Genomic DNA, 16437 nt, shown 5'->3' with positions numbered 1-16437 from the left:
CCTTTCGGGTATTAGCAATGCAGCGGTGTCTAAACCTCGGGTTTCATTTCCCAAGTGGGATGTCTTCCTGGTTCTCAAACTCCTGCGTAGCAAGGAGTTTGAACCCCTGGCAGGCATTAGTATCAAGTTCCTGACTTTTAAGACTGTGTTCCTCATCGCTTTAGCCACTTGCCGTAGACTCAGTGGTATTCAAGCTTTGAGTGGCCTGGAATTTGACATTGAGTTCACCACACATCAGGTGACGTTGGCTTTCCTACCAGACTTTCGAGCCAAGAATCAGAATGCCTCGGAGTTGTCCAAACCAGTAGTCATTCAAGCCTTGGCTCCCACTCTTGAACATGATGACCCTGATCGCTTCCTCTGCCCAGTACGTGCCCTTAGAGTGTACCTGGATAGAACACGTAGCTTTCGGTCTTCTAAGCGGTCACTGTTTGTCTCGCTTAATCCGAAGTACCAATCGGATATTTCTAGACAAACTTTAGCTCGTTGGCTGACCTTGCTTATCAAACAGGCTTATGTTCATGCTCAAGTGGATGTGGTCCCTGACATCAGGGCACACGAGATTCGGGCTATCGGCTCCTCGTTGGCGCACGTGCGGGGTGCCTCGCTCCAAAGCATAATGGCGGTCGCGTTCTGGAAGACTCCAGCCACGTTTATTAACCACTATATGCGAGACTTTTCCAGTCTCAGGCTTGACCAGTCGTATGGCATTGCCAAAGCAGTGGTTGCCAGCATGGTCACGTCAGTCTAAGGTATTTTTCTTGGGTATATTTTCTTTTACGGTAGTACTGTTCGAAAATTGCCTGGGTATCTTAATCCTTGGATTTAAGTGATTTTGATTAAGGAGTTTAATACTCTACATATCACCCTCACACCACTCTGGTATTCTGTGCAAGAATAGTACTGTCGAGGTAAGTGTTATATTGACTGTAAGGCTTCTTTTTAAGCCTACTGTCTATATGATACTTACCGAGACAGTACTATTAGAGTTTCCCTCCCGCCTCCCCTCTTGATATGTTATGGGCTTTTTGAGGGTCTGCAGCTCATAAAGAAAGAGGACGCGCCACCTACATCCTGTAAGGGGGAAGCACTCAGACAGTGCTTGGGATCCACGGTGGCGCATGGTTATGGGAGATAATTGTACCCACGCAGCGTTTTGTCCAATTTTTTCGGCCTATAATAGATAATGTGCAAGAATAGTACTGTCTCGGTAAGTATCATATAGACAGTAGGCTTAAAAAGAAGCCTTACATTCTCTTCTCAACCATCTGCGTTCGGAGAAGCACATAACTACGCTCAAAACTTGTGGACTTGCAATACTGTAGGCTGATGCTACAGACTCTGGATATTGTGTATCAATAAGGGACAGTGCGACTTGTAAGTTGTATACTGTAGGCTGATGCCACAGACTCTGACTGTTAATATTGTGTGTCTGTAAGGGGCAGTGCCAGAAACTTGGATTCTGTAGGATAAAGCCACAGAATGAATATGTTGTGTGTGTAAGGGACAGTGCCAGAGACTTGGATTCTGAGGTAACCTTTTTTGTGCAGATAGTTTCTGAATGTTAATTTTTCTGAAAGTATGGTTTAGTGACACCAAGGAGATTTTGTTACTGCATTCAGATAAAGAGTTGGTGAGTCATTGTGTATATTGGATTAAATTTTGAACAAATTGGTGAGAAATTACTGCAGCTTCAAGTGCACTGTTTTGTAAAGTTATGGTGCCTCCTGGTGCACGTTTTAGGTATGGAAAATGCTAAAAACCCTCAGCTTCAGGGGGCCTATGGCGGCCCCCGCACCCCCGCATTATTTTCCTCCTTTTTGATGATTTCTCGTTCCCATGCCTGATAGAATATAGTCAATGTTTGTAAAGATTTTAGTCAAGAAGTATGTAAGAAATGTTAAGTCCTTTGTACTGGAAACTTGCATTCTCCCAGTAAGGTAATATATTGTACTACGTTGCAAGCCCCTGGAGCAAATTTTTGATTAGTGCTTTTGTGAACAAGAAACAATTGACAAGTGGCTCTATCACCTCTCCCCGTCGCGATATAACCTTCGTGGTTGAAAACGACGTTAAACACCAAATAAAGAAAGCCTCCCCCATTTATCTTTTCGGCGGACACTTTGGCTTTTTCGGCGGAACAAAAGTAAAATTCGACGGAAATTTGCCTTTCGGCGGACAATTCCCATGCCTGATAAACATGGAAATTTGTCTTTTGGCACCACCGATTCAATTCAGTTATCAGGAAAAACAAGACATTAGATATAGGATCTTAACAACTAATTTTAATGTCTAAACATAATAACAAATAATAATGAAGACAACACATCAGCGTATATTTATGATGTGGGTCGAGATTTTTTCTTTCTCCGTTTTATGGATGCATACATTATCCACAGTTCTCATCTTGAGTTTTTGTTACAAGCTAAATTAGATTTCTATCATGTATTATATAGTCGAGATTAGTTGTTGTTTTTTACTTTTGCACTGTTTAGTAGTTCAACATACTTTTGATATCTGAAAAAAAGAGTATTTTTTGCACACTTTTTCCAGAGTTTTGTACATTTCTATACAAGTGAGAGAAACAGTGCACGTCTGTCAGTCTATCCTCCTGCCTGTCTGTGTGTGTTTAATTCTCTCATTCTCATTACTTTATTGTCCCATCGCTGGGAAATTCGGGTCGCTTCCTCCCAGTGGAAAGCTAGCAGCAACGGAGTCGCGCTACCCAGGTGTCTGCGTGTTTAGGTGTATTCAGCCACCTGCACTTATGGCAGAATGACCAAGGTCTTTTACGTGCCATTGTGATGACACGGGGGTGGGACATGGCTTCCGTCTCTGGGTCTGCACATAAAGTTGACCCGTGTCCGTCCCGGCCCGAATTCGAACCTGCGACCTTTCGATCACAAGTCCAGCGCTCTACCAAACCTGCACTGAGAAGTTTAAGCCTGCTGGCTACTGACAATACACTGGAATACCTTGCAATCAAAAGAGTACGTATAAGGGAAAGGGTGACTTAACCAGAAATAACAATCATGCAGCTGATTGATAGAAACAAACTCTTTATTCAAACATTCCCATGTATTCAACACTGAAAACACATACACGCACAATCCAAACATAATGCACTATCTAATATGCATACACATACAAATGTCTTTGTTATGTCAACTAAAGGCCACAAAATGAAAACAGAAGAAAAAAAACCTGATAAAAATGGGGAAACTGAAAGCTCAGGCCTTTTATAATGAAAACTGAACACAGAGAAGTCAGAAAAGACACCCCCAGCCCCCTCCCGCTTTGAAACTGCTTTCAACCAATGTGGGCATTATTACAGTGTGTATTAAGAATTTGTGTTTGTTTGTGCAGTAAACACTTCTATACGTTTTCAAGTAGACATACATGTAACAACCATATTTGTGATTTGCTTCACTTCGAGAGATTAAGAGAGAGATAAACAGAAAGAGCAAGCTAAAGAGACAGAGAGAGGAGAATTTGTATGTATGCATAGGCATAGATAAAAATGTCCATCAAAATACCCGTGTGACTTGGAATAAAGGCCGTGAAAGGTAAAGTTTCGCCTAACAGGCTTGAGGTTTGCTGGTCGATGTGAATGCGTTATATATTGTGTGTAAAAAATGTTTGTTTGTCTGTCTGTAAAAAATTCCATTTCACACGGCAGAAATTAGTATGTAAAGCGCGGAGAGCACAGTTAATTGTGGTTCGCGCTATATAAGCTCACCATAATAATAATAATAATCTCACGATACACCCACTTACACATGCTAAACCATTTATCTTGACCACATCTTCATCACCAACTGTTACTAATTAATCATCACTTGGCTTCAGCAGAGCGAATCAGTCCATCTTTCCCTAAAGCCTCTTCCAGAATGTCCTGCTTTTCGATAAAGTATTGCCGGAACCAATCAATGTGCTCATGCTTCTGTGGTACGGTGAGGTAGGGGTTCTTGGACAAACCCACCAGCACCAGCTCCATGAAGTGACGAATCGGACCTCTGTGGGGAAAGTCCTGAATCTGATCTTCCAAGAACACGTGCTGGTGGAATCCACACTTTGACTCCTTGTCCAATCCTGAAACAGCCAACCAATATTTGTGCACATTACAATCGCACAAAGAATTCCATTTTTAGAGACACAAATAAAATCATAGCAGTCTTCCGTGAAATGTTAGTTCTATTTCTAAAACCACTTCACAATATATTATGAATCATACCAGCACTGATTAAAGTAACAAGTAAAAACGAAAACTGATCAAATGACATTTCATCTGGGTATAAAACGTGAGACTGAAGCAATTAAAATCAAACATGCAAATGCATGCACAAGCACACACAAACAAACACTAATGAAACTGCATACATACACACACACACACACACACATATGTAAAAGCACACACACATCCACAAGTAACACATCCACACAGACTTTCAGACTTTCCACACAGACTCCCCCCCCCCCCCCCCACCCCAACCTCCCCTCCCAAACACACAAAAATACCTTGTTCGTTGTTGATGGGAAATTGCCACAGTTTTCCCTCCTTGGTCCACTGAATCATCTCCTCAAAGGCGTTGGTGGGCGGCACGTGTCTGAACATGTCGAGCTGCTCCTGCTCAACTTTCTCCCACAGCGACACTCCCCGTCTCTCCACCGTCTTGGTTTCTGCTGACAGAGAATCAGGTGAGGTAAAAGGTAAAGGTTTTCCCAAAACCATATGTGACCCTCCAGTATGGAATGAGTTGGATGTCACCTCGCGCGGTTCTGCGCTAGGCCTAATATACCCTGTGAGGGTCACCTTAGTCACAGGCTTATAACTCGAAAAGTTTTGCTCTTTTCTAAAACGGTTTTCACCACTGGATGGAGCATAAAAAAACTCTTTAAGAAAATGTAAAAATATAAAAATCATGCAAAGGTGACATGCGACCCATTCCGTGGTGGAGGGTCACCTATCTGATTGTAGGGGAGCCAAATGGGATCTCTGGGCTGCCTACTGCATTTGCCGGGGTTTTGCAAACCCTTGACTTATACTTGAGAGATTTCTACTTTTCTATGGCCAGCTTTATGAGGCCTTTGCCTTCCTCGGGCCCTGAATAGGGTCAGCAGGCATGGGAATTGAAAAAAGTAAAAAAGGCTGACATTTTGTAAGTAATATTAAAGTTGACGGCATGAAGCGCCTAGCCTTACTAAGGGGTCCGGGGGCATGCCCCCCCCCCCCCCTCCCCCCCGGACAAAAAATTCTCCAAAGAACCCAAATTGTGCAATTGGTGCTGTCATCTGAGCTCCAAGTTTGCCATTAAATTCAGTTTTCCTCCCCCGTTTATTTTTTTGGCGGACACTTTGGCTTTTTTGGCGGAACGAAAAAAACAATCGGCGTAAATTTGCCTTTCGGCGGACAATTCCCATGCCTGGGTCAGGTACCCATTTCCAGCTAGGTGGACTGGAAAGATCGGGCATTTGTAGGTTTTCCCTCTTACTCAATAAAACTAAAGAATATTTGTTTACCTTGAACATCTGAGGACTGAGCAGTGTCAGTGGTTGTGAAAATATTAAGTGCGGCTCCCTCAAACAGTTTCACTTTCTCTCTGCACAAAATAAAACAAAATATGTTAGGTCCACATAAGATACAGCAAAACACATAAAATCCTGCTTCCTCTGTGTACATCTCACGGTTTTGTCTATTCTACATCGGATATGGCACATTTCAGAACCGTTTGGCCATGGTGGTTTCTGCATGCAAAAGCATGGGTGGGACTTCTTCTTCGTTCATGGGCTTAGACTCCCATGTTCACTCATGTTTTCAGCACGAGTGGATTTTTACGTGAATGACAGTTTTTACCCCGCCATTCAGGCAGCCATACGCCGATTTCGGGGGAGGCATGCTGGGTATTTTCGTGTTTCTATAACCCACCGAACTCTGACATGGATTACAGGATCTTTTCCGTGCGCACTTGGTCTTGTGCTTGCGTGTACACACGAAGGGGGTTAAGACACTAGCAGGTCTGTACATAAGTTGACCTGGGAGATCGGAAAAATCTCCACTCTTAACCCACCAGGCGGCAGCGACCGGGATTCGAACTCACGACCTCCCGATTAGGAGGCCGACGTCTTACCACCACGCCACTGCGCCCGCCGCATGGGTGGGACTGAAAAATGTCATGAATCCTGAAGAATTTTAAGGGGGGCGCTGAAGGATTTGTATAATTAACAACGAAAAAAACCGTCACCACAGACATTACGAATCCGGATTTCCGGCATATACCGGAAGAATCTCACCCATGCCAAAGCATTGAGACCTCACAAAAAAAAAACAAGTCGCGTAAGGCGAAATAACATTTAGTCAAGCTGTCGAACTCACAGAATGAAACCGAACGCACTGCATTTTTTCACCAAGACCGCATCCTCGTAGTTTCGTCAGTTCACAGCTCGTGACAAAGGCAGTGAAATCGACAAGCGAGAATAGTGCGGTAAGGCCACACACAAAAAATCGAAAATTTTTATCTAAATTTTGATTTGATTAATATACTTACCCGAATCACATGATTTGCATTGACCCACTTCGATGCTTAGGTTATGATAAAAGCTACCCCGTCTAGGTATAAGGGGAGCAACCCCAACTAAAAAAGTGACTGCACCAGCATGACTGGCACCCTGGGTTACGTCCCATGCAGCACACTACGTCATCAATGGTGCTGGTCACGTGATACCCCTTCAATCGACTAATAGAATATCAAAAAAGTCGAGCGGGGCAGGCGGGAGGGAATCACTTATGTGATTCGGGTAAGTATATTAATCAAATCAAAATTTAGATAAAAATTTTCGATTATAATTACATATTCTTACGCCGAATCACATGATTTGCAGATAACTCCAACCAGGCGGTGGGTAAGACCAAAGAAGATCAAACTCACTCTTAAATTCTGGAGAGGCATTGTCCCGTTGCCACCAAAGCAGGAAGGGACCTAGATCCATCGTTACAGATAGATCCATACTGCCAGAAGGCAGCAATGTCTCCCTATGAAACTGATAAAGACAAAAGCCGAGCACCAGTAAGCTGTGTGCAGGACATCATCCAACCTCCCAGACCGTAAAACGGCCGAGGAGGAGGCCCAGGCCCTGGAAAAAGAGCTCGGGCTGAGCCTGGGGGAAAGATAGCCGATAGCTACGCCAAGCATCAGAGAGCCCGTAAGCTGTGCTCAGCACTTCTTCCCATCTCCTGAACCATAAAAAACAGCCCAGAAAGGGGCTCAAGTCTTGAATAACCCGAGCCGAGTAGAGGGACAGACAAGCTGCCCCCCCCCCCCCCCCCCCCCCCCTTACTCTTGGAAGGAAATGCCAAAAACCCTGGAAACGACTAAGCGTAAGGTTGACCGATCATAAATGAAAAGCACCAACCTTCCCCAGGACCGTAAAACAATCATGCCAAAGTTAAAAGCCTTGGCATGGAGAGAGGCCCGAAAGGCCGGAGAGATAACGGTCAGCTCCAGAGAGGAGTGACCTGTTTCCGAGAAAGAGAGAGAGACGTCTGAGTACAAAAAACCAGAGTCAAACTCAAAGAAAAAATCTCAGAAGAGACGGTCACCAGAAGTCCACTACCAGTCCATGCAGAAGCATAGAGGGAGGTAAACAGAGGAAGAAGCGGCCTACGAAAAGTGTAAGCCGCCAGCAGGGCGGAGATCGCGGTGGCCAAAGCCTGATGTGACCGGTGACTCTAACCGAAAAGACTAAAGTCAGAGTGTTCACAAAGCAGTCTGCTTGTAGGTAAATGAAAGAAAATCAAAAACCCAAAACAGAAACGAGACTGGAAAGGAAAAACAGAAAACCGTGAAGCTAACCAGCCTTAAGAAGAAGAGCCCGAAGTAAATATCGCGGCCGACCGAGCCCAGAAAATTCCTGAGTCTGGCTGAAAAACCAAACACGTCTGATACCTCAGAACCAAGAATCAGACACGGAACACAACAGGCAAGAGTCCGTAATAGTTGCAAGTGGTAGAGGGGTGACCGTAACAGGCAACCCACCCCACCGGAAGTCGACCCGACTCGCCTCATGGCAGGATGAGGGAGAAGAGGAAGACACAAATTCTAGAGACACGGAGACCGTAGTCGCCCATGCCAGGCAGGAGACTATTACACGGGCTAAGGCTGAGAGCCGTAACGCCCGTAGACCTGCCATCAAAGATGCTGGGCTGAAAGCCCGCACCAAGAAACCAGGAAATTAACTAGACCTCTACCGAAAGGGGAGGGTTAGCCAATAAAGCTGAGAAAAGTGATAGGCCACAAGAATGACCCCTCACCATGCATTGCTAAAACCAATGCAAACTCAGTAAAATCTGAATGTAACTTCCGAGGCCAACTCAAGTAAACCTTAAGTTAGGACGAAACACCAGAACAAGTCCGATCGCTAGAGAAAGACAGAGTCAAAATCGGCGAAAGACCCACTAGGACCGAGTCCAAAAGAGCAAACAACAACCAACACCACCAACGGATGAAATGGCTGTTGCACCAGCCGAGGCTAAAAAAACCCGGAAGCCCTAATGCCGGCTGTTGTTCCCAAAAAACACCGACTAAGACGTCTGTGAAAGGAAGAACCTCTCCGGACAAACCTGAGCTGAGGACTTAGCCTGAACAAGCTGAGTCTGCTTAGGTAGAGCCCGTTTTGCTGCTTCAAAGCTTGAAGAGCAAAAGAAGAGACCTGAAGGTCCCTACAAATCTTTATTTCCTTGGAGGCCAGGAGGCCAGGGAGGCCTTGGAAGCCAGGAGACCTTAGAGGCCAGGAGGCCTTAGAGGCCCGGAGGCCTTGGAGGCCAGGGGGCCTTGGAGGCCAGGAGGCCTTGGAGACCAGGAGGCCTTGGAGGCCAGGAGGCCTTAGAGGCCAGGAGGCCTTGGAGGCCAGGAGGCCTTGGAGACCTTGGAGGCCAGGAGGCCTTGGAAGCCAGGAGACCTTAGAGGCCAGGAGTCGTTAAAGGCCAGGAGGCCTTGGAGGCCAGGAGGCCTTGGAGACCCGGAGGCCTTGGAGGCCTAAGAGGCCCGGAGGCCTAGGAAGCCAGGAGACCTTAGAGGCCAGGAGGCCTTAGAGGCCAGGAGGCCTTGGAGACCAGGAGGCCTTGGAGGCCTTAGAGGCCAGGAGGCCTTGGGGGCCAGGAGGCCTTAGAGGCCAGGAGGCTTCAGAGACCAGGAGGCCAGGAGGACTTGAAGGCCAGGAGGCCTTAGAGGCCAGGAGGCCGAAGAGAGACCCATCCACCAAGGGTGAAGAACTAAGGGTGTCTCTCATTGATTCCTCACAAACTAGGAAAGGGCGAGGAACAAGTCCCGTCTGAACATGACCGTATGGGCATTGTGCAGAGAGGAAGGCCTTCTCTGTTCTAAATTCGCCCTAGCAAAGGTGGAGAAAGCATCCCCTGCGTCCTGCTCTTTACTGAGTGTAAAGGGCGCCAAGGACTCCGTAAAGGAGTGTCTCCAAAATGGAAGCAAGTTCCAAAAGCTGTCTGCCCACTTCCTCAGAGGGGAAGAGAGTCTGCTCAGAGAGCAGGGGACTCGAAACGTTCCCCAAAGAAGAAGTTCCGGCGTGACCGGCAAAGGTGCACGCCGAGGGGCAAAAGACGACAGCAAATTCCGGGACATCTTGGGCAAAGGCAACTTCCTCTGAGCCGCTAATGTCCCGAAGCTGGGAAGGCCGGAGCCTGAAGCCCCTTTCCTGCAAGTCAACGGCCAAACTTCACCCCTGACTAAGAGGAGGATGAGAGGCGTCGAAGACCAAAGGCACAGGAAGTGAGAAGAACGGCAGAACCCACTACCGAAGTGTGTGGTAGCTGCTAATCCGCCTGAGGCAGGGAGCCTGCAAGCCCAAAGGGCACTGCTGACGACAAAACCAGACTCAAACCAGATGGGACCATAGCAGGTCCACTATCCAGTGAGCCCCCACTTCCGGCCGGAGCCAGAAGCGCAGAGGTCGCGTACGATCACCGACATAAGGCAAGGTTCAAACCGAACGTGACCGTAGTCTGTGCACTAACCAGTGAACCTACGCTTCCAGCCGGAACCAGACGCACAGCTGTCGCGGACGACTGCTGAAGTAGGGCAAGCTCGAACCAGAAGTGACAGCAGCCTGTGCACTAACCGGTGAGCTCACGCTTCCGTCCGCAGCCAGAAGCGCAGAGGTCGCGTACGACCACCGCCGTAAGGCAAGGTTCGAACTGAACGTGCCAGTAGCCTGTGCACTAACCAGTGAACCAATACTTCCAGCCGGAACTGGAAGCACAGCCGTCGCGTACGACTGCTGCCGTAGGACAAGGCTCGAAACCGGACGTGACAGCAATCTGTACACTAACCAGTGAACCTACGCTTCCGGCCGTAACCGGAAGCGGCGCCGTCGCGGACGACTGCTGAAGTAGGTAAAGGCTCGAACCAGAAGTGACAGCAACCTGAGCACTAACCAGTGAACCTACACTTCCGGCCGGAACCGGAAGCCCAGCTGACGCTGACGACTGCTGACGTAGGGTAAGGCCCAAACCGGACGTGACAGCAGCCTGTGCACTACCGGTGAACCTACAATTCCGGCCGGAACCGGAAGCGCAGCTGCCGCGGACGACTGCTGACGTAAGGCAAGGCTCAAACCGGACGTGAACGTAGTCCGAACACTAGCCAGTGAGCCTTTTACTTCCGGCCTGAGCCGGAAGCAGCTGTCGCTGACGACTGCTGACGTAAGATGTGGGACGCACCGGACGTGGCAGCAGGCTGCGCACGAGCGGAAGAACCACTGCTTCCGGCCGAAGCCGGAAGAACAGCTGCCGGAACTGACTGCTGTGGTAAGATGTGGGACGCACCGGACGTGACAGCAAGCTGCGCACGAGCGGAAGAACCACTGCTTCCGGCCGTAGCCGGAAGCCCAGCTGTCGCGTACAACTGCTGGTGTAAGGCGGGGTTCGGTCCGGACGTGAACGCAAGTCGCTCACTAGACGGTGAACCCCTACTTCCTGCGAAAGCAGGAAGCCCAGCTGTCGGAACCGACTGCTGGAGTACGGAGAGGTTCTGACCCGACGTGAACGCAAGTCGCTCACTAGCAGGAGAACATCCGATTCCGGAAACCGGAAGTGCAACTGCCGTAAACGGCTGCTGCAGACACCAACCTTGTTGTGGCCGGATCCCCGGAGGGACATGCACTGTTGCGCTACCGCAAGCGGAAGGCAACAAATGCCGGCCAGGAAGAGGAGAAGAAGATCCCCACGGGACCGTCCAGAAACATCACGGTGGACAGCAGCCTGGTCCGGAGAAGACCCAGCGTCTGAAGGAGAGAACGTCGCCTAACCCCCAGGCGGGGGGCAGAGCTGACGACGAAGTCCGCCGCGGCAAACCTCGCGAACGAGGGAATCCATTTCTGGAAATAAGCAAAAGATAAGGGCAGACCCCAGAGCCCTAGACTCTGGAGCCGAAACAGACGTAAAACGACAGCCTTAGAGGCCAAGACGGACGGCTGAGAGCCAGACGGCCGATCGTCCGTAACAGAAAAACGGCACAGAACAACGTAAAAATTGCCTAAAATTGTGCCAACATGAACAACAACGGAGTTCTTCAAAAGAAGAGTCTGCTGAGGGATAGAGCTTAGCAGGGCCCAAGCCCTAACCCTCGGCCTTAGCTCCCTCTAATTCTCATTAACGGCCATGTAAGCACCGAGAGAAAAATAAACAAACAACTGAAACTAGCAAAGTCCGAACGGACGCCAACCTTTCAGAAGCCAGCAAAGAGGGCAGCTAAAACCAGTTAGGAGCTACCAAAGGCAGCTAATCAACTAGCTATACGAAGAGTTAAGCGTCCGAGTACGGACGAAAAAATCAACATAACAACAACATGCTAACTAAACATGGCGACCAAGGAGGAAGCCACAAGTCTGAAAATAATCAAGTCCGTACAGACACAAACATTTCAGAAGTAAGCAAGCAATAGAAAAGCACCTGCGTAAAAGCTACCGACGGCAGCTACAAAGCAAGCTACAACAGCGTTAATAGACCGAACACGGACTAAAACAACAGAAGCCAGACAACGTGCTAATGCAAATGGCGACCGTGAGGAAGCCAAACAACTGCTGAAAACTTCAGAGTCCAACGGACATGTGAAATTCACAGCAGAAGCAATAAAACATACAAGAAAATATGAACGATCTCACCAGCTGCAAGCCAGCAAGAAGTAGACGGGGGCCGAGGCCGGTGGGTGCCGTAGACACAAAACAAGCCAGAGCAAAAGCAAACACAACCGTCACCCTTGAGTGATAGTAGTCGATTGAAGGGGTATCACGTGACCAGCACCATTGATGACGTAGTGTGCTGCATGGGACGTAACCCAGGGTGCCAGTCATGCTGGTGCAGTCACTTTTTTAGTTGGGGTTGCTCCCCTTATACCTAGACGGGGTAGCTTTTATCATAACCTAAGCATCGAAGTGGGTCAATGCAAATCATGTGATTCGGCGTAAGAATATGTAATTATAATAGTCTGTTTACGGTATCCCGACCGACCCTATTTTTTCGCGCGACCCTTGACTTTTTTTGGCATTTGGGGGAGAAAAAATAAATAAAATAAAAAAATATATAAATAAATAAATAAATAAAAAAAAACAGTCTGGTTTTTTTTGGCAAAATAACTTAAAAATACGGCTTTTTGAAAAAAAAAAAAAAGAAAAGAAAAATAAAAGAATCCCGACCTACCGACCCTATTTGTTTTGCCTATGTTACCGTAAACAGACTATTTTTTTTTCTCGGCCTAATGGTCGCGCTGAGCAGGATAATACGCTTTTCTGTATCTCTATTCGTTTTAGCATACTGAGTTTGTTTTTAATCCAAACATATCATATCTATATGTTTTTGGAATCAGGGACCGACAAGGAATAAGATGAAATTGTTTCTAAATCGATTTCAGGCAATTAATTTTAATCATAATTATCATATTCTTAATTTTCAGAGCTTGTTTGTAATCCAAATATAACATATGTATCTGTTTTTGGAATCAGAAAATGACGAAGAATAAGATGAAATTGTTTTTGGATCGTTTAAAAACAAAAAAATTTTAATGACAAGTTTTAGATTTTTAATGACCAAATTCATTAATTATTTTTTAAGCCACCAAGCTGAAATGCAATACCAAAGTCCGGCCTTCGTCAAAGATTGTTTTGCCAAAATTTCAATCAATTTGATTGAAAAATGAGGGTGTGACAGTGCCGCCTCAACTTTTACAAAAGTCCGGATATGACGTCATCAAAGGTATTTATCGAAAAAATTTAAAAAAAACGTCCGGGGATATCATTCCCAGGAACTCTCATGTCAAATTTCATAAAGATCGGTCCAGTAGTTTAGTCTGAATCGCTCTACACACACACACACAGACCACGACCCTCGTCTCGATTCCCCCTTTATGTTAAAACATTTAGTCAAAACTTGACTAAATGTAAAAAGAACACACATCAACACAAGGAATTCCAAAGAATAGACACTGAGGAGTGAGAGAGAGGGGATAAACAGACAGAAAAAGAATAATTCAATTTAGACAGAAAGAGTTGTGAAATTATATTTTTCTTGTGTGATACTGTTGACATGGATTTTGTTGTTGTAAAATGTATCTTTAAATGGTAAGAAAAATATGCGAGGGGGAAACGTAGGGTGTAGGAGGCATGAAGGCAGTACCTGTGAAGTTGTTGCGGTGGTCTTCTAGCAACAAACTGCCCACGGGGTGGTCTCTCAGCTGATGAAAAAAGAATTCTCTGATATAGGTTGCATGAATCACATAATGTTCTACCTCTTCAATTGTCTACTCAGAAATAAGATCAAGAACATTTGAAAAAAAACAACTTGAAAGCATGCCGATTCTCTTGCATTCATTCTCTCTCTCTTTTGCTCACTCTCTTCATCCATTTAATCTTGTTTATGAAAATAGAGCACTATTTCAGCGAGTTAAAAATAATTTACAACTTGACTTACTTCCCCGTTGTCCCTGCATGAAGTCTCCATCATCTGCTCTGGTTTTCGGGCTCGGTTTCTGGATCTGCATTCCGCTCAACAGGTTGCTACAAATACATATATATATATATATATACAGGTACAAATAAACAGATCAGCAGTACAGTCGAAACCCCATTTAAGACTCTCTCCCATTTAAGACCCTTTCTTCTAGACTTAATGTTCATAACCTCTGTAAATTTACCCAGACCTGGGAACCCCTGTTTTGCACTTGGAGTATTCTCAAACAAACTTGGTGTATTTTCAGAAAAATGAGCGTATTCCACACAGCATTTGAACATCCATGCTTCAAATGCATCCGTCACACCGTTAATTAAGTTCACCAATACATGTATTTAAAACAAATGCTTCTTTCAATACTTACTGACACAAACTGTATTCATGTGTCAAAATACTTCATCGGTTTTGGGATGTGAAGAAAAGTAGTCCAGGAATTTTTCTCGTCATATTTTTTTTCAACTGACCGTACTGATCGTATTCTAGACAATCGTGCGTATAGAATACGGCGAAATTATATAGGTTCCCAGGTCTGTTTACCCCTATTTCAAATTAAAACTCCCTCTTTTTTAAAACCTGATTTTCTCAGATTTGTGGAGGTCTTGTACTCCTTTAAGTCAACAATCTGTTCAATAACAGACATGTATACCTTTAAGATTAACTGCAGAACACATTAAAAACGCTTCTCATTACCTTGGTCCTGCCGCATGTCCGCCCACCCTGTCCCTCCTAGCTACTTCCAAGCATTACATGTACTTACTACAACACACAAAACAAAAAAGTATGGTAAAGGTAGCCCCGTAACAGTTTTGGTTGATGGGGAGCAAGATGTTACAGATCCCAACTACACTCGGGCCAGCTTTATGAGGGTGGTGCCCAACAACCCTGAATGCAACGAATCCTCTCTAACCTGACTTTGGAAGACGCTGCACCAGAAGATGGTGTTCCGTTGGCTTGATCCTTGCTGAGTTTGGCGACAGACTGCAGCTGTTTCAACAGGTCCGACTGCACCGTGGAACCATGGTCTGGAACGGACCGGGCCACACGCTCTGCTGCTTCTTTCAGCTTCTGGTCCACTCCGCCTCCCCTGTGACAATGCAATGAAAATGTTTCATGTTCTGTATAGGTTAGGATGCTGATAACTGTAACACAAATTTTTTTTATTGAGTTCCGAGTCTGACCTTCGGATACAGACCTCCACCGACAAAAAATAATTAAAATCTCAGTGCACACACACACTATTTATCTAACTTAAACTTTTTCTTGTAATACCTGGGTGGTTCTGTATGCAAACACACACACACTATGTTTCTCTGACTCAACCCTTTTCTGCTTCTCGTTCGCTTCTAGAAACCTTTTCTTCTAATACCAATGTGGTTCAGTATGTAAACACACACACACTCACACACAAAACACACAATTTACACCTTGTATTCTACCTATTGCAATGCCCAGGAAATGCAGGTGCAATTTGTTTCACTTTCGGCAGCAAAGACTCACCCCTTCTCAGGATCGCTGTCAGAGTCAGAGGAAGAAGAAGATCCCTGGCCACTTTCATGTCCTGTCTTCTTAGCGTTGGACAATAGGCTGGTGCTGTGCCACACTGAACAATGGGGCTGGATGCCGAGCCATGCTCTGAACAACAACAATGTTGTTAATTTATAAAACTAACACAAATAACATTTCAAGCTAATTCTTTTGTTTTGCAATTCCAGACAGGTAAGTCAACAAAACAAGAGGCGACAGTTTCGACACTGTGAAACATTTTAGGAGTAGAAATATCAAATGTACGTCAGTGTACATCGTGTAAATTGGATACGTAGATAATCTCTCTCTCTCTCACACACACACACACAACAGAAGTGCGCTGGTTTGAGTCTGCAACTGCAAGGTCACATAACATCTAGCGCTTAGCCAGTAATTTTACAAAGCAGATATGCAAGTTCTCATCACAGCACCCGCACTTTGATCAGAAAATGACAAAGATAAGCCTGTGCATTCTTAGCAAAGCAGATGGCAGTGATTACCTGGTAATGTCAGACAAAGTTGCCTTTTGTAGACGAACAATTCCTTGCCGTATCATGTTGTCCACACTTGTGACCACGGTAGTGCTCTCCCCTGACCAAGAGCAGACACCCGCGAACTGCGTCTTTTTACCACAACCCATCAAACTACATGTAGAGCCTAAGAGTGTGCCATCTCTTAAATCATGTGATTGTGTTAGCATTTTGTTCATGTGTTATCATTATTACGAGTGAAGATGAGCAGCGCCAGGACTTCCAGTGATTGAGCCTCAAAATCAGCTGGGTTTTTTGTAAATGTGTAATGAATACATAGTACTTTTAAGTTATGCTCATTTTGTTTGTCCTGAGGTGTGTGTGTGTGAGTGTCATTGCAAAAACACCCTGAAGCTAGATCCATGG

General features: G+C 45.8%; 1 protein-coding gene across 2 annotated transcripts; it reads right to left on the bottom strand.

The window, feature by feature from the left end:
- Positions 1–3042: 3042 nt before the first annotated feature.
- Positions 3043–16196, bottom strand: LOC138962847 (small ribosomal subunit protein mS31-like). 2 transcript variants are annotated; one of them, XM_070334810.1, is made up of 8 exons: positions 16042–16196; positions 15515–15649; positions 14925–15101; positions 13979–14064; positions 13685–13742; positions 5524–5603; positions 4522–4686; positions 3043–4092 (listed from the first exon to the last, which is right to left on the bottom strand). In XM_070334810.1, exons 1-8 carry the CDS (start codon positions 16179–16181, stop codon positions 3836–3838), a joined length of 1098 nt encoding a protein of 365 aa, XP_070190911.1. In that variant the 5' UTR covers positions 16182–16196; the 3' UTR covers positions 3043–3835. The 2 variants fall into 2 exon arrangements, with proteins under 2 accessions (XP_070190911.1, XP_070190912.1); XM_070334811.1 differs by having other exon boundaries at positions 4522–4683.
- Between the last annotated feature and the right edge of the window lie 241 nt (positions 16197–16437).

The sequence above is a fragment of the Littorina saxatilis genome, linkage group LG3 (genome assembly GCF_037325665.1).
Source record: "Littorina saxatilis isolate snail1 linkage group LG3, US_GU_Lsax_2.0, whole genome shotgun sequence".
Classification (NCBI taxonomy): Eukaryota; Metazoa; Mollusca; class Gastropoda; order Littorinimorpha; family Littorinidae; genus Littorina; species Littorina saxatilis.
The sequence above is the reverse complement of the archived record's forward strand: the minus strand, read 5'-3'. Positions and strand labels throughout refer to the sequence as shown.